At 41.6% G+C, this 26,882-nt stretch overlaps 2 protein-coding genes across 2 annotated transcripts; one reads left to right on the forward strand and one right to left on the reverse strand.

Annotated features, from left to right (window-relative positions):
- Nucleotides 1-3,965: 3,965 nt before the first annotated feature.
- Nucleotides 3,966-8,188, reverse strand: LOC145399045 (methyltransferase-like 26). The gene is made up of 4 exons (XM_080271778.1): nt 8,109-8,188; nt 5,803-6,094; nt 5,189-5,407; nt 3,966-4,574 (listed from the first exon to the last, which is right to left on the reverse strand). The coding sequence occupies exons 2-4, from the start codon at nt 6,088-6,090 to the stop codon at nt 4,440-4,442; spliced, it is 642 nt and encodes a 213-aa protein (XP_080127904.1). The 5' UTR covers nt 6,091-6,094; nt 8,109-8,188; the 3' UTR covers nt 3,966-4,439.
- Nucleotides 6,089-26,131, forward strand: LOC145399018 (uncharacterized). Its single transcript, XM_080271746.1, is given in 11 exon segments — nt 6,089-6,167; nt 19,984-20,223; nt 20,365-20,525; nt 21,390-22,113; nt 22,116-22,420; nt 22,955-23,420; nt 23,778-23,893; nt 24,225-24,356; nt 24,808-25,002; nt 25,536-25,652; nt 25,922-26,131. Coding segments are annotated over 11 exon segments (2,745 nt in total).
- The last annotated feature ends 751 nt before the right edge of the window (nt 26,132-26,882 follow it).

Consider the following 26,882-nt stretch of genomic DNA (forward strand, 5'->3'; position numbering starts at 1 on the left):
ATACTTTACATGGTAAATCTATCTTGACATACGATACCCCACCTATCGATGGGTTTTACTTAACCAATTGCATTGTTAAACTGGGGTATGCCTGTGTATATATATATATATATATATATATATATATGTGATGAAGACCAAAAGGCCACAGTTAAGATGGATGAATTGTATAAGGAGATACGAAAAGATGGTGCGTAGAGAGGATGGGAGAATTGGAGAGGTTGTAGGAAGTGATGATCATAGAGGACAAACAGTAAAATTGTAATAAGAGTACATAAACACAATGATGAATACCCTCTCCCTATCTCACATTCCCACCCACCCCCTAAAAATGCTGTCCCATTATCCAGTATTCAGATGGTACAATCACAAGCGAAAGTTAGGCTATACTTCCCAACCATATGTGGTGCTGAAAGGAGTTACATGAAAAGTTTTAGTGATAGCAGCATGAAACAGCCAACACGAGTATGAACAGGGAAAGTAATCTCTGATCATCAACACCATCTCTCAGCTTTCACCTTCCTTTCCTCACTATGTCAGCCCCCACAGCTTACTGATTTCTTAGGTGAATCTCCCACTGTTTTTATTTCCAGTAATATAACTTTTCTTACTGCTCTTCACATCTTACATTTATTTCTTGCCCCCAATCCCATCTGCCTTAGTGTCATAGAGCTCTATTATGGTTTGGTGCAAGTTCTTCATTATTCCTTCCTTCCTTCCTCTGATCATCAAGAAAGAATGAAAAATGTTAGGCAGAACAAAGAGCAGGCAGAGAATCATGAATAGACTTGCTTATGATAAAAGAAAAAAATTACTGTAGGGGATCAAAAACAAACTTTTGCTTGTGATTAATAAAAAGTAAATCCTATCTTGTCCATCCCCCCCCCCCACCCTCAAGGGGCTCAAGGCTAGGCTACCATGAATCAAGAACATTTAAGAGTAGAAGACTGACCTACACCCCTGGTAGCCTTTAAATGACGGAAAAAACTCTGGCCACTAACCATGACATATACTGTACTGTAGTTTATAGTGCATTCCAACTTCCACACTCTGACAATTGCACCTCCAGGCATGATAATACACTACCATTAATATGATGTAAAAGGAGAAACTAAAAGAGAGCTGTGCACATTTTTTATTTGTTAAAATATATAAGATTATATTTACAGCATCTTGGAGAATGTTTATGCACAGCATGAATTAAAGCAGTGATCGCAGTGCACATACCCAGTACTGTAGGTAAGTACTATTGAATGCATGCAGAAAATGTACGAAATCACAAACACCGCATTCTGCACTGAAAAATAACCATGTTGACAATTATGTCATTCTGATATTTCCATACAGATGTAACAGGGAACTGTTATTACTTTTTAAGTACCACTAACAAACAAATTTTCACATCACATTTGCATTTAATATCCAGTGATAAGAACATACGTCAATATTATACTATAGGCGCTTCTAGCATTCAGCATCAGTGCAGCAACATTTTTATTTAATAAGATGAAAACATTTGAGTATGACAGTCCTGTGTTTGGTAATGTTTATTCTGGTCATCAGCTTTTGCTTGGCAGTTATTCCCTTTAGTCCAAAAATGTTTTTTTTTACTTTCTTCCTGCTATGTACTATGCAAAGGATTTTACTGTATTCAGCTTATGAAATATCTCTCACATTCAAGGGCTTAATGAGTGCGTTATCTAACCCTTCAAGTTCAGTGTCTCCCATAAGATGAGAAGCATCATCCACTGACAACAAGAATAAAATAAATACAACATCCAATGTAACTATATTAATTTAAAAAAACAGGTTTAACTCCTATTAATCTAAAAATTTTATCTATTTATTTATAAGTTGCTGGCTTTCATACTCAGATGTTGTAAAATCAGTTTCAGTTAATTGCAAGCCACATAAATGTTCTTCATTATTTTATTATGGAGATCTACGAATGATTTCTGTAAATTCTTCAAACCACTGACATTTTTTCATTTTGATTAAGCTGCCACCAAACTTTTACTAAAAGTTCGAGGGACCTATGGTGGTAAACAGATTAATAATGACTACATTAAACTACTTCAGTTTGTAACCTCTCTCCTTAGCTTATAAAATTTTGTGATGGTAAAAATGAAGAGCAAAGTACATAACAGTAGTGATGAGATTAATATTATAAGTACCTACTATGCTAAGAAGATTAATATACAACTTCCAGGCCAAAGGTCTAATTAGAAGCATGCATGAGTTCCAGAATAATTGATGTGAAATTTTAAGAATACCCCAGAATAGATTTTATCATAAAGACAGTCCTCATTATAAGTCATGTGTTCTAATATAACTTTTCCATATAACTAGTGCATTTGTTCGTATCTAATAAAGATCTGTAACCCCTTAGTGCATTTGTTCTTATCTGACAAAGGTCCAAAATCCCTTTTCAGCAGCCTAGTTGATGGCCAAGTGTAGTCAGACTGGAGGGTAAGTATGACCAGTAACCTAGGGCACTCATTTTGAGGAGCAACTCACCCTGGTAAAATTTTATGCAACCATGGCTTAATATTCATGATGTGGGAGTGGCAAAGTTATATCAGATAAAAATAAACTATAGTTATTTTATAGGTAAGAAATGAGTTTTAATTTTAATGGTATTTTTTCTGTAATTTGTGGGAAGTAAAAAAAAATTATAATGAGGATTTATTGTATAATAACAGCATATTCCATGTGTTAATACAATATAAGATGGCAGCAAAACTAGTGACTAATCTATGAGTATGTTGAAGATGTTACCATAAGACATAGAGTATTTCTTGAACTGCTCCAGACAAACATTTTTATTATACTGCATCCTTGCTTCTACCAATTTTATATAGTGATTCACTTCAGGTAGTAAATACAGTACATCTAGTAATGTGATAAAGACTGATTATTTCAACTACAGTAATGTGCTTAGTTGCTACTGTATACCTGTATTATGTGGAATGTTATAGTTAAAGTTGGTCCCACACACCCAGATGCATTAGTTTTAAATTGACAAATCATGACTTTGTGAGAACAAAAGCATCTTTTCATAATCTGGGGGAGAAGTGGATACAGGGTTGGAAGTCACCCTACAAACTATCCCCTTATCATATGCACTTGCTGAAAGTATGCAACAATACAACTGTTAACACAATGGTAACTTAGGAACTCTTTTATGAAGTATTTTGAACTTGAGATCTCTCCCAAGAGTACCATATTAAATGCTCGCTAATAATTACTTGTCATATTACAACATCGCAAAAGGAATGTATTGTACGTGTTAAGTCAATAAATGCCACCAAACTAATACTCTGGAAACAGGCCACTAAAATGTATTACTGTTTTCTCTTTCTCTTATCTTTGGCATAATAATGCAGTGGCAGCTGAATAATTCTACCATGTCATGCAGGTGCAAAGCAATACAAAAGTTAAAAGGTGTGCAACATATGCACTATAAATATATAACCTCACTTGCACATGAAGCTTACTTGTACGTTGATGCATGAATAGCAATATGATTACCCTGCCCATAGAGAGCCATAATGTGAGACAGTTTCCCTGCCCATAGACAGCCATAATGTGAGACAGATATAGACACTGACAAGTTCATTTTCATTATTTTAGCTACACAAACATTCTCTTAAATAGCAATACAAAAATGCTGCCCCCAAATAAATTAAGGCCATGTTCAGTCAGGCAAAAAATAATTACCGTAAAAAAAATAACAAACTGACCAGCAATGCAGTGGAGTACAGCAATTCAGTCCAAGTTTTCTTTATACAGTAACGATATACCAGGTATGTGAATGAAGGTAAAGTTACACAGGCAGCCCTTGTTCTAGGTCAATATTTATACGTAATTTGGAGGAACCTGGAAAATCAGCCTAATGGGAAGCTATGGAACTTTAACTTTTTTTTTATGTAATCTGCTGTGGATTTTACCCAGTGAGCCTGGGATGTCCCAATTTGTTTCCCACCTGCTCGAGTTTATTTAGCTTCGGACAGACCTTTCATAATGGAGGGGTTCAATATTACATTAGTAAAAACTTTCAGTATTAAGGGGTCTTTCCCCAAGCTGAATACAGCTGTATGGTTACCATAAGAAACTAAACAGGACATCAACCAGATTTGAGGAGCAAAAAAAAAAAAAAAAAAAAAAAAAAAAAAAAAAAGAGCTTACTGTATACTATGGTATCTTTTTTTCCTGACTGACTGAAACTGGCATTCTCATGCAGTTTAGGAGGCTTTTTACCACCTCCTCCTCAAGCAATTTATTTTGCATACTACACCCAACTGTTCTGCTGTATGGATCTGAATAACAAAAATGCATTAATAACATACAGGAGATTAATAACATGTGCAGGAATAAACTGATAAAGAGGAGCTGCTAGGGAGCCTCCTTAACCACGGAGAACAAGTGTCTAAGATTTGCTACTCATTCCTGAGCCACACAAGGGTCTTGTTGTTGGCTGGCATATGGAACATGGCATCAAATGTCATGCCATTTTTCTTGGCCTCCTTCTCCAAGTCATCAATGTCTCGCAGTCCCCACTCCTCATTCTGGCTCTGTGGGAAAGAATGATATGCATTAACCCTCTAAGTTTCCTATAACTCATTTACTCATGAAAACTATTTGATGGGGTACGTGAATATTAACGTGGCACTGAGGTATGAACTTTCAAGAAACAACAGAATGTCAAGGGAAAAGAATACCGGGTAAATGAAATGTATAAAGCGAATTTGGGAAGGGTTGTACCCTTTTCTTAACAGTTGGTAGACTGGCTCTATCTCACAGATGTGGTAAATCCTCACTCTTGAGTTTCTGTCTTTGGCATTCTTTTAGTTGCTAGATCCACAGTAAGTTACAGAATAACTGCCCATCCTCCATACAGAATAAAGCTAATCCGCCAGTTTTCTTCAATTTAAAGTAACAACTGTATGAGAAATCAGTGATATTTTAAAATATTTCCGACTTATTATAAGGATTACCTGAGGAATGTGTTGGTGAGTTCTGGCATTATACCAGTGGCTAATGTGATGAGTCGTGTCACACTGATATGAAGCTAGTTCAAAATAACAACAGGGCAGTAAATATAGTGTATCAAAGAGAATCAGTTCCAATCCATAATGCATCATGAACAGGACAAAAATTAAAACATCTCAATATCATGATATCCCACCTTCAAGGAGGCATTAAAGGCCACATTACTTTCTGGCATGATCTCCCCATGTATGGCATAGGGTCCGTATGTCACCATGATGCCGCCAGGTTTCAGTAACTTAGATGCTGATGAAAACAAACCCTCAGTGCAAACCCATGGGCTGATGTGTAGTAAGTTAATGTTGACTATCAGATCAAAGGAGCCATCGGGGTACATTTCTGGCCATTCGTTAACAGGCTGAAAGAGATCACAGTCAAGAATGTGAGCAACTGAAATATTGTTTTCATATCATGGTGTATATTACAGTTTATTCTTGCTGCTAACAGCCAATTTTACTAAACTCTAGAATGTTATTTAGCAGTGAAAGGGTTAAAGATGGTGACATCTAACCTCTCTACTTAAAACATCATCCCTAAGCTGAATAAAATCATCTGGTAGTCAGAAACATGTACATGTACTGTAATACTGTACTGTACAAAATGTCATCTGGTTGAAAGGGTTAGTGTACTTCTGGCAGAAAGCATCCAAACTTAGCTTATGTGATCAATTATTACTACAACTGTAATAATAAGAATGCCAGCATTTCACATTCATAATGCCTGTAAGAAAAAAAAATTATTGTAAAGTATTACCTTGGTGATATCAATACGAACTGGTGGCTTAACACTGGCTAACTTCTCATCAGCAATATACGTCTTGATGCTCTCGATATATTTCTCATCAATATCTGATGGCTGCCAGGATATCTTGGGGAAGGCCTTAGCAAAGTATGCCACATGCTGCCCGGTGCCCGATGAGATTTCTAAGGCTTGTAGTGTTGCATCTGCTCCAAACTTCTCTGGAATAACATCCTGCAGTATTTTCAGAATTGGATCCTTGTTTAGCTCTGGGGCTTCTAATACAAGTTTATCCCCTGACATGGCTCTGGAAGAAGAACGTATTGCATTTAGAGATATAGCCTGTGGTAAAAGCAACTGCAGGCCTCACTGCGAGTCAGGTATGTTTTTTATAGTCATTATTTTCTCTATATGACTGGTACTATAAACTGAGGGAATGTGGTAAATATGGTTTAAAGGTAGCACTGGAAATTTAATAGGTATTTTTCTAAGATGTACTGTGAACCTAATGGAATTAAACCCTGTCAATATGGGCAATATAATGAGAACTTACTGCATATGGCTTTGTACTTGTGATATATGCCAGTGGTTCAAGTCCTATATAGGTTACATGATCAGCAATACTTTTCCTGTAAATATGACCTCACAACTGGGGAGGATCAGGGAAACTGGGATTAAAAAACAGCTTAAAAAATGAAAATCTGTAAGAAAATTTAACAATCAAACCAAACCTCACAAACCCTAACAGTGAGCAGCTGTATCTTTCAAACCTAACCCTGGCATCCTTCAGACTTAATCCTGGAAATTTTATGACCAAACCAAGGCATCCTTCAGATGTAACTTTGGCATCCTTGAAACTGACCTTGGCTTGGCTTTCTGTGAACCTAACCCTGACATCTTCTGAATTAACCTTGGCATCCTTTAGAGCTGATCCTTGCATTAATTTTTACACCTAACCTTAGCATATGTTGAACCTAACCTAAATACACTGTCATAATCAAAATTACATTAAAAAAAAAAAAAAGTGAATCAATTGCTGTCTGCAATAAGGTAATTTACAACACCATTTCCTTCCCCTTTCTCATTTGTGTATTGGCTCCCAATAATTTATGAAATGGTGGAAAAATCTTAGATGACACTAAATATTTCACTTATAAAAGTAGATAAAAAACTTTTTTTTTTTCCCCACCATTTTATTAATATCTAAGGTTAGGAATGGAGGTTTGGAGGGTGAAGTGCTTGAAAGGGTACAGCAGGGAAGAAAAGTTGCTGGTTCTTTGAAAGCAGTGATAAGAAACAGGGAAGTGAGCATGGAAGTGAAAAAGTTACTACATGACAGTATTGTGATACCAACTCTAACGTACGGAAGTGAAGCTTGGACATTGTTGGAAGGACACAAGTCAAGAGTGAGAGCAGTGGAAATGAGTTATTTAAGAGGAGCCTGTGGAGTCACGTGGAGAGACGGGCTAACGAATGAGGATATAAAGGAGCGTTGTGGTGTGGATGTGGATGTGATAGGAAGCGTTATGAGGAACACACTGAGGTGGTTTGGCCATGTGGAGAGGATGGAGGGTGAAAGACTGACGAAGAGAGTGTATGTGAGTGAGGTGGAGGGGGGAAGAGGGAGGGGGAGGCCGAGGATGAGATGGAGGTATGGGGTGGAGAGGTATATGAGAGAGGGGGGTGTAAGTTGGGAGCAGGGCAGTGAAATGGCGGGGGACAGGGCGACTTGGAGGCAATTTGTTTGTGGCCACCCCAAACGGGATTGAGGCGTCTGGCAATAGATAGATAGATAGGAATCAAATGGTTCTCTGGAAGTAACATCCCTCACTGGATAACCCAAGCCTAAGTGTTGCATGCAGGTGTGTGTGTGTGTGTGTGTGGAAGATACAACCACAAAAATAAGCATTTGTTATCGCGTGCGAGGAAGATAACACCACAAAATAAAGCATACGTTATCACGTGTGAAGAAGATAAAACCACAAAAATAAGCATTTGTTATCACGTGCGAGGAAGATAACACCACAAAATAAAGCATATGTTATCACGTGTGAAGAAGATAAAACCACAAAAATAAGCATTTATTATCACAGAAACTGGATAAAGACTACTGCACAAAATAATCTCTGTTTTATATGGACTGATTTACAAAATTAAACTTGTTCATCAGTGTAACATCAAATACACTTCTGTAAACTCTACTGCAATACTAATTCTTATCTGGATATCTGTAGAAATAATGTAATACTGGAAAGTATCATATTCATTATCACATAAGCAAGTTATACAGGATTATGTGCAGAAAAGCAATTAAACCCTACCATTTAGCATGTATGGCTTCTACGTACCGGTTGGTCTCTTATCTTGATATGGGTAAATTAAAATTACGTGACTATACCATTTACAGTTATATAACATTTTATATAAACTGCACACCACTGCCAAATCCGCCACGTCAGTACTTTACGAGAAACCGAATCGACCTAAATAACTATCCTCGCAAGCTCTGGAATGCAGTGTTTGTGTTTCACCACTTTTCAACTCACAGATAAACGACGACCTGTTAAGACCCTCCAATTTATCAGTTTATATTCTTGCCAACTATCCTATCATCCGGTTTCGGCCCAATGATTATACTGTAGTTTTGTCTGCAGCCGAACATATGAGGTATCCTGTGACTCACCTGTGTAGTTTATACCTCACCACGCCCAGCAGCAGGACACGTGTTGATGACATTTGTTGACACGCGATTTACTTTTGCCACGTTGTCTTTTTTTTTTTTTTTTGTAAAGGAATTTTTATTTTATCTATCATGTGATAATGAAATTTACCTCAGGAAACTTAAAGCGACCCGGACACATTTTTTTTTTTCTCTCATCTTTGGTAATAAATTTATTTCGGTGATTTCTCGTTTACTTTTGTTTTGTTCATGGTATCTCCAGACGACGTCACTAGACACAAAAGATGTGACACCTCAGTAAATCAATCAATCAATCCTCCGTCTCCGTAACCCCTTTCAGCAAGATGGCGTATTTTCTTGTTGACACTCCTACGTCCAGACTAAAGCAGCCAACTAAGGTTAGTCATCCGGGTACTAAATCAGTAAGTTGTTGATGAATCATATATACATTGTTATAACATGTTAGTATGCTGGTACGTTTATAGCTGCTTCGTATACAGTATATAGCCTTGGTAACGAACATGCGTTTACCGTGGATGACTGAATTCAATGTACTAAGTCTCAGCAGAAGGCCCTGCACAGTCAAACTATCACCGTGCCAGATACTTATGTTTTTCCAATAAGCCGCGTCCTAAGAGAATATGTGTGCGGTAACAAAGTAGAAACAAGAAACTGTGACCCAGTTCCGAAAGGCGAGAACCATAGGAAGTTGTGTTGAGGATGCAGTGTTGAGAAGAACTGAAGAAGGCTATGGCGCCAGTGATAGCTAATATAAGGAGGAAGACGCATCACTGCAGCAAGTTTAAGTTCTTAAAAAAAGCCACTTGCCATTGGCAACCAGTCGACGACACTGACAAAACCTCAGCCATTGATTTATACAATGGCGTAACATTCAGAGTTGACAAGGCTTCGTAACTTGCAGACCCGTCACCCGTGTGAGATTATGAAAATTGAAAAAAAAAAGGGGGGGGGGAAGCATCAGCATCTCCACCACCAGCAGGAGAGGCAAAGATTATGGGGCAGCGGAAAGACTGTAGGCACTTGTCTCCCAAGTCTGGCCTGAATGGGCACGTTTTACACACAGCCAGGCAAAATACCTGATGCTGGCCACGCCCTGTCATATTCAATCACAGCTAGGATTACAGAGCAGCGTCTGAAGGGCTCTGGAGATAACACCAGGACACCAATAACAGGAGCAGGTGAACCCCCCAGCCCTAACGTGGTAGCTTTCAGTTTACTGGTGGACATATAGTGCTACTGTAGCCTAGTGAAGGAGGTGGCGTGACTGGTCATAATGCGACCACTGGGTGCCGACCAGTGTGGATGTGTGGTGCTCAGCAATAGCGAAAACAATGGATGTGTAATGTTAAATGCCTCTATGGGCAGTTGCAACAGTATTCTCACCACTCCTGCACTCAGTGTACAGAAATCTTGCAACTGCGGTGTGTGTGTGTTGTGCCATATTACGTGAGAAGCATACGGCACACTGATAGGTTTGTAAGAAACTGCTAACTGGCTAGTTTATCATTATCATAGTGTTTTAAGTTAAATTTGTAAACTGCAACTAAAAAGTGCGGAACTGAAGGGATGTGACAGCCTCACTACTACTGATGCAAGCAGATCGACTCACGGCTACTACGGAACAGAAATTATCTGGGATTCCTTACTCATCACACTTCACATTCTTCTCCTCAGGTCAGAGAGTCTGCCAGCTCTGTGATCTTATTCCATACGAATGTAGGCTACAGTTAGAAAGTTGGGTTAGGCTGAAGAGGACATGTATGTCGATCATTTAATGTAACTAGCTTAATTCTGTTTTCTTGCTTCTGCCTGCTGTGTAGATTATGTACAAATCGAAAATATAACGAGAAAAAATGCCAGTGACCGAGCTGCCAACCTTAATGCCGGACGTTAACCTTTACGAATAATATAGTAGCTGGGTTTCTTCAGACAGTCACACACCCAGTTTCTCTGATTAGGGTGCCATGAATTTCAAAACTCTGTGGCCTGTTTTGCTCAAAGAGGAAATAGGTATCTCCTAAAGCATGAGGACGAGTGCAAATTAAGTTTGATTATTTGATCATCGTAACATTTTTCATACCGGTAGTTGTTCTTTCCACAATTATGCACCGTTCAAAATATGTTCTTTTGAATGTAAAATGCAAAAATAAAATAAATTTAAAACTTACGCAGCTGGCGACAGAGGCTAACGTACTGAAGTCGGATGATATGACTGCTCGCCGAGTTTCGCTGGAGCCGAGACGGGCCAGTGGGACGCGTTGCCACATCTCTTCTGATTTGCATTTTTCTCCTTTGTTCTCAATCATAAGGATGATGACATGTAGGAATGGTATATAGTTGTTCATGGATTACCGGAGGTTGTAATGGATTTTTTGTTATGTTCCGCAGAAATGGCATTATTAGGATGATCAGCAATCGGCCAAGCAAAGGAGCATCGGGCTGGCGGGAGTGTTATGGAGCGTGAGCATTGAGGCGGAGGCAGGAAGTGGCTGAAAGTCTAGAGGTATACCGTCATAGCGGGGGGAATATCGCCACCCTAGTTGTCACTACAGTATCATGAAATTTACCCTTATTCTCCAACATTATGCAAAAGACTGATATGCATGGTATGTACAGAAACAAAGATATTTAGATTACCAAGTTTCTTGAGACTTCTTAATACTTCTCTACTTTTATGCGAAGGACAGTGCATGGAAATAACGTATATAATAATGTTAGTCTACTTGAAATATCTCCAGTAAGACTTTCAGTGTCACTTCATAAAATTGGCTAATATGTCCCCAACCTAACACACAAGGCTATAGGGCCAGTTATGGAAGGGAGAAAAATATTGTACAGTCAAATAATTGGGAATTCCGGCTGCAAAAAAGTGTTAAATTTTCTACTTTTTAAAAAAAGACTGAATGGCAAGGTATGCTGGAAGAAGATTTGCAGTTACGTCGGTACTGTTATTATTTACCACGGTTCCTTCAGACTTCATTAAGATTCAAGAAGAGGAAAGGCTAGACAGACAACTATACAACATCTATCATACTTGGGAAAATCTCATATCGAAGATCTTTGTTGAATAAGATAGTGTGGAGAGCATAAGAATGTAAAATACGTCATCGGACTGAAGGGGTATGAAATGTGGAAGCAGGGCATTTTGAATAACTGAATGGTTGATTGATTACCCTGTAGGCTACTAGAGAGGGACGCCTTCATGTGGTGGCACCGATAGGACCGAGTTGCTATGCTGCTTGGTTATGCACACGTCCCTCAGTCCCTCCCCATCCCCCCCAAGAAGAAGGATGGTGAGCTACAGGAGAAGGATAGCCTCAGCCTGCAGTCAACAGGGTTCATGTTCAGCTGAGGCTGGGGATGCGAACTAGCGACTACTACCACCACTGTTTTCAGGTGATGAGGGACCAAACTGAATAAAATCGCTTGACGGTAGCAAGAATAAACTTTTTGGTCGTTAGAAAGTTAGATGAAAGTATTTTGATTTTAGGACAGAGAGGCGCCACTTGTACATAAAATCGTTTGGAGAATATTTTTTTTTTTCTGAGCTCGTACTTTGGAACTTTTTTTTATTTTATTTTAATTGTTTCCTATTTGATGCTTTCTTTCAATTCTTACGTTGGTTTGGTTTCAGTAGAGCCTGTTTTAAGTCTTTATTCCTGTTTAATTCTGTTTCCTATTTTTGTTCATAGTTATTAATCGTGGCTTATTATTTTCATTCGTTTTTAGTCACACTTCATTTCCATTTTGACTCCTGTTTTGACTTTAATTGATATCTTGATGCCACTTTTCATTCATACTTTCATTACTGTGTTCATTAGCTACTGTTGTAATTCCTGTTTCAATTGCTGTATGTGTCATTGGATGTAAATTCGAGAGAGAGAGTGAGAGAGATATGAGGGGTGAAGGGTGATGGGATGTTAAGGGAGACTGGGGGAGAAGGTGGGTGGAAAGTGAGAGGGGGGGGAGGAGGGAAGGAGAGAGGGTCGTGGGGGAAAAGGGAAGGAAAGTAAAGGGAGAGGGATGAGGCGGGTATTGAAAGACGAAGGAGGGGGGGGTGGAGGAGAAGGTAATGGAGAGGGGAATGGAAAGGGGGGGGAAGAAAGTGGAAGAGGGAAGAAGAGAAGGAAAGGGGGAGGGATATGGAGGTTTTAAAGATGAGAGAGAGGGGGGATGTGAATGAGGGAGGTGGGTGAAAAGGTGAGGGGAACATGGAAGTGTGTGTGTGAGAGAGAGGGAGGGAGGGAGGGTGAACACTGAGGAGGTAGGGGAGGAAAAGTGGGAAAGAAGGGGAATGAAAGGGAGAGGGGGAGGGAGGGGAGTGTCAGGGGAGAAAGAAGGGGGAGTGCCAAAGTTGTCAGCTCCATTCCAGTGCCGGCAGATGGAAGGTGGCACTCGGACAGGTAAGGCGTGTGTGTGTGAGAGAGGGAGAGAGAGAGAGAGAGAGTCATATACTTTACTGCTCTGGAAACCGATCATATTTATGGACGAAGCTTGTTTCTCTTGTCCCGCGTCTCTCAGCAGTACAGTGGGTGTAAGGTAGACTACTGGGAGGCGTATTCTGGGGGAAGAATTACACTGCCAAAACTGATTGTGTGCCGCAGTGACTCGTACAGCCGATGTGTGTGTGTGTGTGTGTGTGTGTGTGTGTGTTTGTGTGTGTGTGTGTGTGTATTGTAGCAGCCAACTTGCATGCTTCTGAAAAATTTTGAATACTGTCGATAATTTTTCTTCAGTAACTAAAAATGGTGAAATTACGTGTTTTTCTGTGTACTCTGGGGTTTACCAAAACTGGATAAATATTCTTGGTGTTGACAGGAAGAAAATGTGGAAGAAATTATGTTGAATAGACTGATGGAGATTTTTTTTTTTTTTTTTAACCTCATCTGTCCATGTGGGGGGCGCGGTAGCATAGTGGTAGCGCGCCGGACTCGTAATCGGGGGATTGCGAGTTCGAGCCTCGCCCGGGCTGCCGTGCCGGGAGTGGTAGCTCGCTCCTGTAACCCTAGCGGGGCTATATAGTCCAATACAGGGCTTAGCTCGGGGGAACTCCATTTCTCCCATTTTTTTTTTTTTCATCTGTCCATGTGATTTTGTCTTATTCGCAGATTATTATTATTATTATTATTATTATTATTATTATTATTGTTATTATTATTATTATTATTACTCGACAAATCAAAGACTGTGTTGATGTTGATTACGTTTTTACCTGAATATTCTTTTTAACTTAAACTTGGCCTAAAATTGTCATATTTCCATCTTAAATGCTCAGTTCTGAGGTAGATTATCATGTACCAGTCAGGAAGAAGTGCTGAGAAATGGACGTAGAGCCTTCCCGTTGTCTTTTTCTGCCACTTTGCTACGTGAAGTGGACTGCCAAAGAATGAAAGTTTCGGCCAAGTAAATATGAAAGAACTGTAGTGTAAATTTTTGGCACACACACACACACACACACACACACACACACACACACACACACACACACACACACACACACACTCCTAGTCAGTCTCATTCTCCAACCACACGGCTTAGTCATCTCAAGGTCCTTTTGAGATCAACATAGCATAAAAAACATACAAGTAAATATGGACGTACTCAGTGATGATATTATTTGTGAATGAATCGGGGCTTGAAAATAAGTCTACGAGAATATTGCCTGCGGTGTGTGTGTGTGTGCTTGTGTTAATTAGGATGTTTGGCCAGGTACACATTAAAAGTGGGACCAAATAGTTATAGAATACAACTGTATGGTGTTGGTTGCATGTTATTGTTGTTATATCCCTTATATCCTTACCTGACAAAGATCCCTGACCCGTTTCAGCTCAGTTGATAGCTAAGTGTAGTCAAACTGGAGGGTCGATTTGACTAGTAACCAAGGAGACTCATCCTCACCCCATAGATAAGGCTCATCAAATTTTATGCCACCAAAAACATAATATTCAAATTAAGGAGTGACCCAGTTCCACTAAATAAAAGCAAACCGAGTATAGTGTGTAGTGTCTACCCCCCTCGGCCCCCCGCCCCCGCCCCCGCCCCTGGGGACTCACGCCCTGGAAGGGGTGATAGATGACATGATTACAGTCTGTTTTAATTTCCCGCCACGTTGGGAGGCCCTCTTGCACTTCTTCGTGACTGTTTCTTTGTGGCACGGCAACTTTTCTCAATAAGGTGTGGTTTGTTTTTATTCTTGCTCCTCCCAGACGATTTTATTTGACTCAGAGAAATAAAAATCTATAATGGAGTTTGTGAAAAAATCGTCTGGAGGCAAAAAGCAAATAAGTAAATAAATATAAAAGTTGTTGCTGAAGAGGTTAATAGGGGTAATAAAGAGGACCGTAATTGTGGCACTCACTTTAACACCTCTCTCTCTCTCTCTCTCTCTCTCTCTCTCTCTCTCTCTCTCTCTCTCTCTCTCTACTAGTATATGCTCGTTTTTCTGCATAGGTAACGTTGATATTTTCCTGTACCTTTTGTTATTGGTGCAAAGTGTATATCAACCCATTCACTACGATGCCCTATTTTACTCTCTCCGAATGGTTTAACTAATCTTAATCCGTACTGAAAAAATAAGGTGCAATTACCAGTTACAATACGGGGCTAATATACTGTACTTACTGTTTTCTCTTCGCTGTTGAAATAAGGTGTTAAAATACCTTAGAGTTTTCGCTGTTAAAATGACCTGTTGCCTTCTTTTACCCTGCCTCGTGACCTCTTGTTATGGAGGGTTATAATTATGGCAATTGTACACCCACTTATTGGAACATGTTACATGCTTGTCTCTGTGTCTTTCTCTCTGTCTCACGTGAACTGATAGAGTGATAGAATGATGTACACACACACACACACACACACACACACACACACACACACACACACACACACACACACACACACACACACACGTTCTCTCTCTCTCTCTCTCTCTCTAGTTTCCGTCGGGGATCCCTTCTATTTTCGTTTTCATTCCCCTTAGCACTTTCCCCTACTCCGTTTTCTTTCCAGTCTCCTCCTCCTCCTCCTCCTCCTCCTCCACTTAAGTGCTTCTTCACCTCCTCTGTTTTCTTTACTGCTTCATTTTTAAACCTCCTTTCTTCTGTTTTATCACCCTCATTGTCATTATCTACCATTTTCTCTTCTTCCCCCGGTACTTAATCCTCCTCCTTTCTTCTTAATCCTCCTCCTCCTCTTCTTCTTCTTCTTCTTCTTCTTCCTCCTCCTCCTCCTCCTCCTCCTCCGATGCTATCACCTATCTAGTACACACCCTCACGCTCCTGCAACTCTTAATTACAAGTTAAGGAAATGCCAGGGCGTTTAAAGATCCCTAGACAGATAACAAGTACTTATATCTTATTCACGGGGGGGTAGGCGGCTCGGTAGATGAGTAGAAAAGTAGATAAATGGATAGATGAATAGATGGTAGATAGATGGGTGGGTGGATGGATGGATGAACGGATTGATAGATGGATAAATGGATGATGGATGGATTGATAGATGGATGGATGGATGAATGGAATGATGAATGGATACATGGATGATGGATGGACTGATGGATGAATGGATAAATGGATGGATGGATAAGTTTGACAGATTAATAGGTGGATGGATAGATGGGTATATGTGTGAATATATAAATGGATATTAGAGGTTGACAGAAGGATGGATGGGTGAATAGATTACCTGATAAACAAATAGATACCGGATAGTTGGATAGACAGACAGAGAGGTGAGAAGAAAGGTGTAATCAAGTAACGCTCTATATTATACCGTATATGTGGTTACTTAAATAAGACGTAAGGAAGTGTCGGAAAATATTGACGTTAGGAAAGTGTTATAAGAGTCGTTGTATTGAAGAGGTTGATGAAGAATGTATATTTGATGAAGTGGTGATAAGAGGAGATGGTAACTGTTGTGAAGTTGGTGGAAGACGGATGTGAGGGTGTGGGTGTAGGTGTGAGTGTGAGGACTGAGGATGTAAAGGAGGATAAGGGTGAAAATAAGGGTGAAGGTGAAAGGGTGAGGGTGTGGATAATAACCATGCCTAGGCCAGCAATGTGTGTGGAAGTTAGAGTGCGTGAATAATTCTTAGGGTGAGTGTAAACATGAAAAAGTGCCTAGAATGAAAGTGAAGATGTGGTGTGAGTGTGGGTGTGTGCAAGGGTGATAGGCATAGAGAGGCATACATGTACTGAGGGTGAGGTTGTGTGTATATTAGGGCCGGTGGATGTTGGAGCTGCGTTGTGGATGAGGGTGAGGGTGAGGTGTGGGTGAGGGTGAGGATGGGGGTGACGGTAAGGGCATGTGATGTGGTTGTGGATGTATGTTGATGAGGATCTGAGAGTAAAGGTTAAAGTGTGTGTGTGTGTGTGTGTGTGTGTGTGTGTGTGTGTGTGTGTGTGTGTGTGTGTGTGGGTAGTGGTGTAAGTAGGCCTAGGTAGGGTTCTGATGAGAGTAGGGAAGCAAAGTTCATGAATCCCTAAATTCTGACATTTACAAGAGGACGTTGACACCACCACCACCATACACAAACCCACACAATACACCCTACATACATCATACATTTATACAGCCACTCCTAATACATCATACATTTAAACATTCATACATATTACCACCACACACACCCACACCGAATACACAATAATCCCCTCATACATCATACATTTATACATCCACTCATGCATTCATACATCGGCTGCAGATGCATCATACATTTATATATCCGCTTCTTATACATTTATTCACTATACACAAGCCGTCCGGTTCAAATACATCATACATTCATGCATTTATAGTTGCGATACGCAAATCCTGTATGGGCCTAACGACACTATAATACACCCAGCATACATACATAATACACCCAGCATACATACATAATACATACATACATACATACAGTACTTATACATACATACATAAACATACATACATACATACATACCGTACATACATACATACCTTACATACATACACACATACATACATACACACATACATACATACACACACACATACATACATTCATACATACATACATACACACACACATACATACATACACACATACACATACATACATTCATACATAACTCAAGAACAACTATACGACGTGGTTAAGAAATTCTCTACACGTTCCTTTTACTTCGATGACGTATTTTTGCCTTATTCTTATTACTGGCCTTGTAGTGTGTGTGTGTGTGTGTGTGTGTGTGTGTGTGTGTGTGTGTGTGTGTGTGTGTGTGTGTGTTGATGTCGCCCTTCTCGTGTGTCCTAAATATTACTTGGGTCATGAAAAGATGTTATGTATACGTAATCTTACATTGTTTTGGTGTGTGTGTGTGTGTGCGTGTGTGTGTGTGTGTGTGTGTGTGTGTGTGTGTGTGTGTGTGTGTGTGTGTGTGTGTGTGTGTGTGGATGTCGCCCTTCTCGTTTGTCCTAAATATTACCGAGATCATGAAAAGATGTTATGTATACGTAATCTTACATTGTTTTAAGTGGTGTGTGTGTGTGTGTGTGTGTGTGTGTGTGTGTGTGTGTGTGTGTGTGTGTGTGTGTGTGGAGTAACGGGACCCACCCAGACTGCCTGTAATCTCAAGACCTCGATTTTGTGCTTCACCAAAACACACGTTGTTGTTGTTGATGTTGTTGTTGTGGCCTCTGACGCACCTAATAACACACACACACACACACACACACACACACACACACACACACACACACACACACGAACTTCTGGAAATAGGGAGAATTGAATAAAAAAATGCTACCGGGTTGGTTTGAGGGAGGGAGGGAGAGAGAGAGAGAGAGAGAGAGAGAGAGAGAGTTGAAATTTCAGTGGCTTTCCATTATTTTAGGATTACTGTTTTTTTTTTCTTTCCAGAATGTTGGACGAAGGAAGAGGAAGGAGAGAAGAGAGGAAAAAGTGGGAGGAAATCAGTGACGAAATGTTGAGAGAAGGAGAGGGAGAGAGGAGGAGGAGGAGGAGAAGGAGGAAGTGGAGAGGGAGGAGGAAGTGTGGTGTGGATGATGGTGATGGTTTTTGTGGTGGTGATTGTGGTAGTAATGGTGGTGGTGGTGGTGGTGATGGTTTTTGTGGTGGTGATTGTGGTAGTAATGGTGGTGGTGGTGGTGATGGTTTGTATGATGGTGATGATGGTGGTGATGATTATGGTGGTGGTGGTGGTGGCGATGGTGATGGTTTTTGTGGCGGTGATTGTGGTAGTAATGGTGGTGGTGATGGTGTAGGTTTGTATGATGGTGATGGTGATTGTGGTGATGATTATGGTAGTGGTGATGGTGATAGTAATGGCAATGTTGACGACTGTGGTAGTGGTGATGGTGTTAGTAGTAATGATTGTGTTAGTTTTAGCATTAGTATTAATGTTTATAATGATACTAATAGTGATGAGTGTGATGACGGTGATGATAGTTCTGGTGATAGTAATGACAGTGTATTTAACTATCAGTACTTTAATAATGATGACCCGATACTTAACTGCAGTGGTGATGATGATGATGATGATGATGATGATGATGAGGGTAGTTATGATGGTGATAGTGGTGTAGGTGAGAGTGATGAAGGTGATAATGTGTATGGTAGCAGTGGTGGAGTAGTGAGGAGTGGTGATGATTGTAGTGAAGGTAATGGTGCAAACAGTTGTGGTGAGAGTGAGGGTGTGAATTGTAGTGATGATGGTGGTGACAGGGATGGTGTAAGAGAAAGTAGTGACGTTAGAGAAGGGGACATAGGAAGTAGTGGTGATAGAGGTGGTGAAAGAAGGAAGAACGTTGATCGAGGTGATAGAATACAGAATGGTGGCAGTAGTGGTGAAAGGAATAGTACTAGTAGTGGTGATAGTGGTGGTGAGAATAAGAGTGGGGCTGGTGGTGGTGACAAGAAAGGTGAGACGTGTGGTGGTAGAAGTGGTGAGAGAAGTGGTGGTGGTGGTGGTGTGAGTTATTTGTTCCGTCCTTCATCACTTCTCTGTCTCTCCCTCTGTCTCCTCCAGCTCTCCTCGCCCATACATGCTAGAGGTAAGTCTCTCTCTGTTTATGCTTGTAAAGAACTAAAATTGTTCATGTCTGTCTGTCTGTCTGTAGTTTAAAAGAATGTCTGTCTTTTGTTTTGTTGATATCTTGGTCTGCCTATCTGTCCATGGGTTTAAGAACAATGATTTATGTCTGTCCGTCTCTGATTTTAATGGGATGTTCCAAGTTTGTGTATCTAGTTGTGTAGTTTGTGTATCTAGTTGTGTATCTGGTTGTGTAGTTTGTGTATCTAGTTGTGTATCTAGTTGTGTAGTTTGTGTATCTAGTTGTGTAGATTGTGTATCTAGTTGTGTATCTGGTTGTGTAGTTTGTGCATCTAGTTGTGTAGATTGTGTATCTAGTTGTGTATCTGGTTGTGTAGTTTGTGTATCTAGTTGTGTAGTTTGTGTATCTAGTTGTGTATTTATCTATGCCTGTTTATCTGTGTCGTCATCTTCCAGACCTAGATTGGAGGGGCAGAGATCCAGACTCCTCACGAGATGGAGGATCATGGACGGCTGTAGGAGTGACCTTCCAAGAGGATGGTCGACCCTCCATCTTCACCTTCCTGCGCTACCTTCACGACCTGCCCTCACTGGACCGCCTCACCCTCTGCTTCAGGCTGTACCTCCTGCAGGCACGACAGGAGATTATAGTTCTGTCCTACGCCAAAGAGAGTCATGATAACGAGCTGTATATTGGTGAGTATACATGGCAGAGAGATGTGTGTGTGTGTGTGTGTGTGTGTGTGTGTGTGTGTGTGTGTGTGTGTGTGTGTGTGTGTGTGTGTGTGTGTGTGTGTGTGCGCGTATTATTCAAATTAACCCTGCTGTCTGCTTAAGGTCTGAACTACGAGAAACAGGAGCTGATGTTGGCGTGCTGTGGCAACAAGTGGTTTCTGGACGTGAAGGTGCGGGTGCTGCTGCGTCATTGGTCAGCTTTCTGTGTCGCCCTTAACTTGCGCGCCCGCAAGACGGAAGTCGTGCAGGACGGCAGGATACAGGTGAATACTTGGCTGTGTTGAACTCCTTATGGTTGGGGCATGGTGCTGGGTAGAGATGCCTTCACGTATGGCACCGATTTGACTGGGCGGCTTCACTGCTTAGATAAACAAACGTCCCTCTCTCCCACCTTGTTGCCGAATTGGAGGATTAAGGTGTATTCAGATAAGCCTGGGGAGACAGAACACAGTCGGGGGAGCTCCATTATTCTGTTCCGGCAAACATCAGATGGCATTATTCAGCTGAGTGAGCCGTAGGAGCCTGGGTGTATTAATACCGTCACTACTAGACCCCCACATGGTTCGGAACATCTGTAACATGGTATTCTATGGCTGAACACCTGATAATTAGCTTCATCTGAGAGTGATTCCTATGAACCGGAGAGTGATAGGATACCTTATCAGGATAGTTTGCAGTTTCACATGAACAGCGATTGGTAGATGTAGCCTTGGTGTTTCCAGTAATGTATTGTGATTCATTTGATTTTGGTTGTCATTTCCAGTTCAGTTGTTTCGTAATCTAACCCAGTCCATCTTAGTGTGGACGGGGCGACCCATAGCCTTTCTTGCTTCTTCTTTCATTGTTTTTAGTTACTACCTCACCTCACCTCATCTTCAGGTGAGATAAATGGTCATGATGATGATGATGGTGAGTGTTGTTGTTGCTGTAAACCCAGGCAATAGCAAGAGTTATAATATGGTGTGAGAAGTAGAAATGACCATAATCTGTAAAGGGAAGCGCAACGTAAAAACATCATAATTATATAAGTCATCCAGCGATCTTAATACAAACAATGCATGATAATTTTAGAGACCATCATTCAGTCTTCGTGCACTATCCAAGGGACGACATTGTCATACCCTCAGGTTGGTGTGGTGGACTCTTCAGAACCGACGGGTCTGCTGGGCGTGGCGGGGGGCGGTGTGATGTACGTAGGGCAGGACCAGGACACGCTGGCAGGCGGCTTCAACGAGTTCCAGAGTCTGAGGGGCACACTGCTGGACCTGCGCCTGTATGACACCTTCCTCCCCACCGCCCTCATGAAGACTTATACCACCTGCGCCCACACCCACCCCCTTCCGACGCCCATCATCGACTTCTCTAACATCACAGGGGACTTTGAGGTGAGCAGCGTGGATGTGTCTGAGATGGAGGTGCCGCCACTTTGCCACCAGGAAGAGGCTTTTGATCTAATCTTCCCGGAAATGCGGTTGTTCCAAGAGGGGGAGCTTTTGTGTCGCATCCTAGGTGGGGCACTCAAGCTGCCTCTCAGCCGGGAAGAAAATGCCAACCTCTTCATCCAGGCGGCTCCATATGCGGGTGGATGTGGGGATGGTATTGGTGACACTCTCTGGCTTGGGCTAAGAGGCAACACGTTTGGGCAGTATTGGCATGGTATAACTTCAAACACACCACTCAACTTCTCTAACTTCGCACAAAATAGCGGCCTCCCCATTGAGGAGCCAGAAGTGTGCGTTACCTTCAAGGGCAGTCGGGATATCGTGCCCTCTGCTTACGGGACTTGGGTACCTCGCACCTGTAACGTCGAGCGCTGCATCGCCTGTCACTTCAACGATCTACCTTTTGTCAGGATCGTGGCCTGTGTGCCAAGTCAGAGTTCGACCGCAAATACTTCTTGGTGGAAGTGAACAACACGGTGGGGTTTAGTGGGGTTTACTACTCCCTGCTGACCAAACACCCGCCCAGCAGGAACGACTCGCAAGCTGGAGACTTTGGGTTCTGGCGCATCATCCGTTATGACAAGCCTTACGTGACGGCGACGCTGCCAATGCTCTCCCCCACCCACTACCCCACCGGCCTCAACACGTGGATTATTAACAACGATGTCTGCGGTGCAACCAATGTCACACTGCGAATGACCTCCTGTAAAGACCAGGTGCTGTGATTATGAACACTTTTTAAAGTTAAATGTTTATAGGATTACTTGTATAAATGTTTTTCTTCACTCATACAGTCATGAAACCCTTTACAGTCAATTTAGAGTGAATATGAACTTCAGAAAATACGAAGACCAAACGATTTGTTATAATGGTTAAGGCTTTCAACACGATAATGTATTTTTCATTATATTCCTGCTGCCTTCAAACAATTCTTTTAAGCTTAGGAACAACTTTTCAGATTGGAAGGATTGAATCTAGCCTTCATTAACTTTCAGCACTAGAAAGTATTCCTAAGTTGAATTGAATTGTCTTGTGGGAGCAAGATCAAAATATAGTATAAAAGGGAGCAAGATCAAAATATAGTATAAAATGTCACGGGGTTGATGGGGTTCATTGTTATGCAGACGTATTTAGCTTGAAAATTGGTTAAAATCCTTTGTAAATCTTTAATTGTTTGTAAGTACGTAACACAGAGAGAGTTGTTTATCCTGGAAGTTGGTTAAAGATCCTTTTTACGAATGTTATTGTAGGAGTTTTCTTGCGATGACGGCACCTGCATCCGGCTGCACCAGCGCTGCAACATGGAGGTCAACTGCCCAGACGGATCAGATGAGAAGAGCTGCAGTTTCCTGGTGCTGCCTGATGGATACAACCCTATGACCCCCCCACCCCGTGCCGACCCATCCAGCCCCATCGATGTGTCCCTCCACATCGTTATGCTCTCTGTCAGGGCCTTCGACCTCACTGGCTTCAATTTTGTCTGTGAGCTGGAGGTGCGGATCACATGGAACGACAACCGGGTCATCTTCCACCACCTGAACGACGCGGAGTTTCTCAATACAATCCACCTTAGCGATGAACAGAAGCCCTGGATGCCTGCTGTGGAGTTCTTCGGCGACGCGTTCACCACTAGCGATGTACAGGTTCGCCGCTCCCTCCTGGTGGCCAAGAGGGCGACGAAGCCACTCCCGGACAACGACGAGAACCTGGTGGAAGGTGGGTGGTGGAAGAAGTAGTCTGGTGTCTGAAGGAATGAAAGCTCGAGTCTAGGGTTGGGCAGGGAACAGGTGGATATCATCATCATCATCATCATCATCAGCCTTAACCCTGCTTTAGCAGTAAAATGATGATAAAGAAAATGATGGTTAATCCGGAGCACCACTCATTTGATCTCACCGGGGACATAAGATAGAAAACCCTTAGTATACCGTACAACCCTCTACCCACTCCCACCACAACTCTTCACGTTAACATAGGGGGTACGAAACTACATACAAATCAGACTATCCTCTCCCACATGAAAATAGGAGGTACGGATTTCCTTGCAGATGATGTAACCCTCTCCTCTCCCAGATGAGGTGTTCGCTGGCCGCCACAACCCCTTCGTGCTGATCAAGAAGCTGACTGTTACGACCTCCTGCCAGTTCGACCTCATCACCTTCCCCTTCGACACGCAGACTTGCAGGCTGGTTGGTGCACTAAGTCTTATTTTTTGTACTGAATTTTAACTTAGACTTACTGATGAAATAGATACTGGAATTTTGTAGGTGGTGGTAGATATGTCGATACACGTATGTCCCTGTGTAGTAAGGATCAGAAGGTGTGGTTGTGTGTGTGTGGTGTGTGGCGGTGTAAGGTATCAAAATAAAAGGACATAGCGTACAGGAAATCGTGAAGGGGTACTAGGTCTAAGAAGAATAAATAGCTTAAGAAGAGGTGCTACAAAACCCCTTACCTGCCTCTCCTTGCCCAACAGTAATACAAATCCCTGGTGTTTTATTTATGTGCGTGTGTGTACAGGGCGTGGTGCTCCTGGGACTAACAAAGCAGTACATCAGTCTGGTGCCGGATGGTCATGGAGTCACCTACCTGGGCAAGAGGAAGCTCCTGGAGTATTACCTGGCAAAGGAGGTCATGGTGCCCTACAACGAGGTCAGACATGGACGCTCACACCTTTATTTTCATCTCCTTCATTAAAAACCTTCAGTGTTGTTGTTTCTCTGAAAGGAAGAAACATATTATTTTTTCGAAATTTTAAACTGTGAAAAGACTGTTCCTAATCAGAAATTCTTACACTGTGAAAGTACTGTTCTTAATCATGATGACTGTATTATCAAAAATCTTAAGTTTAACAAAATTAGTTTATTCTTGATTCGTTCATAAAAATCTTAATTTTAGTATGTACAATTGTAGAACAAGACTATGTTGCTGGGTCATGTAACAGTATCACTGAAAATTGAAATAGTTTACGTCAAACTTCTTTCACAGAAAACTATACTCAGACGAAATGTATTAGTAGAAAACGACTCTTTATGAGATACTAAGCTGGTTACCCCATCGTTACTTCTTGTCCTCATTTTCCGTGTCCCTCCCTTCCTCTCAGGCCAACTACAGCGGGCAGGCGGTGGAGATGACGTTCCGGAACCTGTCCACCTTCTACATCACGTCCACCTACGTGCCAACCTTCATCATCGTCATCATCGGGTACCTCGTGTTTTACTTCCCCGTGGAGGACTTCAATGAGAGGATCATGGTGGCTCTGACGGCACTGCTGGTGGAGGCCGCTTTCTTTACGCAGGTTAAGAGAGAGAGAGAGAGGAGTTAGGAGTGAAGGAAGGATGAGGAAAATTGAGTAGGAAGATGCAAAGGAGGAGAGAGGGAGGGGAGAATGAAGAGAGAGGGAGAGAAGGAATAGGGGAAAAAGGAGAGGAAATGGATGGAAGGGGAAAAGGAATGGTGGTGTGGAAGGAGTAGAGGGAAGGGAAGAAGAATTGGAAAGAAGTGGAGAAGGGATGGAGGGACGAGGAAAAGGGTTAGAATAAAGAGGATGATAATGAGGAAGGTGATGTTAGTAACGAAAATGATGGTGATTGCGACAGCTGATGAAGATGACAATGATGGCAGTAATGGCCATGAAGATAATCAGTTGAAGCTAATAACCGTTGTTGATAATGATAGGAGTGATAATTATGACGACAATTCAGTGATAATATTGATGATAAAGATGACGAAGCTGACCCATGGTAATGACTGTAACTGCGGCTGCTAACGAGGACAGTGGTTGTGATGAATAATAACGATGGCACCAACACTAATGATAACGTATTTCAGATGAGTGCCACCATCCCACAGACGGCCTACTTGAAGCTGGTTGACGTGTGGTTTGTGTTCTGCATCATTAGCCTCTTCCTGGTAGTGGTCACCGTGGCATTCATTAACTGGTGTAAGGTAGGTAGTTGGGCGTCTCCCTTTGCAGATTTGTCGTTGGGTCTCTGGCTGGTATTATTGTTCGTTAAGGAATTGTGCATCTACTGTTTCATTATCCCTTTCTACCTGGGCTTTGTTTTGTGGGCCATGAGTGGAGATTACTCCTGACAGCACAAGGAACTCATTTAAATTATTAACATATCTTGTCTTATGTTGTTTTATCTGTGCTATGCCTGTCTTTTTTTCTGTACTTCTATAATTATTCTTCTAACATCTTCATTCCCTTGCAGAAATGTGCCCCAGCTTGCGTCCTGCGAGTGGGGGCTTACTCTCGGCGCCACAAAGAACAACTCCACGTTCGGCGCTCAGCCCTCGCCGCCTGGCTAAATTTGCTATGCCGACTTGTATGTCCGCTCCTCACCATCCTTTTCCTCGTCTTCTACCTCGTCATGGCTGCCCTCATTGAAATACCAAAGTTGGATATCCAGCTGACACAGTGACGAGCAAAAATGAAGACGAAAATTTGGGGTTCCTGTTTCTTTGTTTCATCCAACCTTGCCAGATGTGAACTGTACAAGGAAGAAGAAGAATCACAAGCTCCGTTGTGGTTGCGTTGCTTTGCGATTATTCAGATTTTCCAATAATACCAACTAACTTTTCCGTCCATTACCAGTGTTAGATGTTCGCCTTGAAACCCTCCGTCCATAGCAATAGAAGATGATGTTTTCTGTCTTGCACGTGCAGCCAAAAGTCGTTTCTTCAAGGTACTGGTAAGTTGGGCTTTGGCCTTGGTGGTGACGTGGTTGATTAGGCAAATTTTGCTTGACAAGATCTTACCGTTTTTTGTACATAGTTTATGGTACTGTATGCAGCCGCCAGAAAAGAAAGTAATTGGCAAATCTGAATTCTTTTGTCGCCACGAGGGTTAGGTTCTGCAGGGATGGTTAAGTTAGGAGTATGTACTATAATTTTCCATGGCGTTCTGATTTCTGTTTTCCTAATCGAGTCTGGCCTGAAATTTCAAGCCTGCCAATGGAGTTTAGCCAGTTGGAGAAGGCAGAAATTGGTTAAAAACTTATTTGTGCAATTACTTTCGAACATTTCACACGAAAAGTGAAGGAAAAAAAAAAAGTTTAAACCACAACATTACCGTCCGTTTAGGGTACAATTAAGGCGACCACTTTTTAGGAATGGAATCGATGTCCTGTATATTATGTGAAGTTCAAGTTCATTGTCGTTTGTCAGAACTGA

Source organism: Coenobita brevimanus, chromosome 47 (assembly GCF_032717465.1).
Source record: "Coenobita brevimanus isolate Jiangsu-jjx chromosome 47, ASM3271746v2, whole genome shotgun sequence".
Taxonomy (NCBI): Eukaryota; Metazoa; Arthropoda; class Malacostraca; order Decapoda; family Coenobitidae; genus Coenobita; species Coenobita brevimanus.

What these genes read in the sequence shown, in the direction of transcription:
- LOC145399045 (XM_080271778.1), bottom strand. Translation starts at nt 6,090, where the DNA reads ATGTCAGGGGATAAACTTGTATTAGAAGCCCCAGAGCTAAACAAGGAT. An exon ending in TTCGTATTGATATCACCAAG is followed by an intron (nt 5,408 to 5,802) that starts GTAATACTTTAC and finishes GATCTCTTTCAG; the next exon opens with CCTGTTAACGAATGGCCAGA. An exon ending in CCTTTAATGCCTCCTTGAAG is followed by an intron (nt 4,575 to 5,188) that starts GTGGGATATCAT and finishes TCTTTCCCACAG; the next exon opens with AGCCAGAATGAGGAGTGGGG.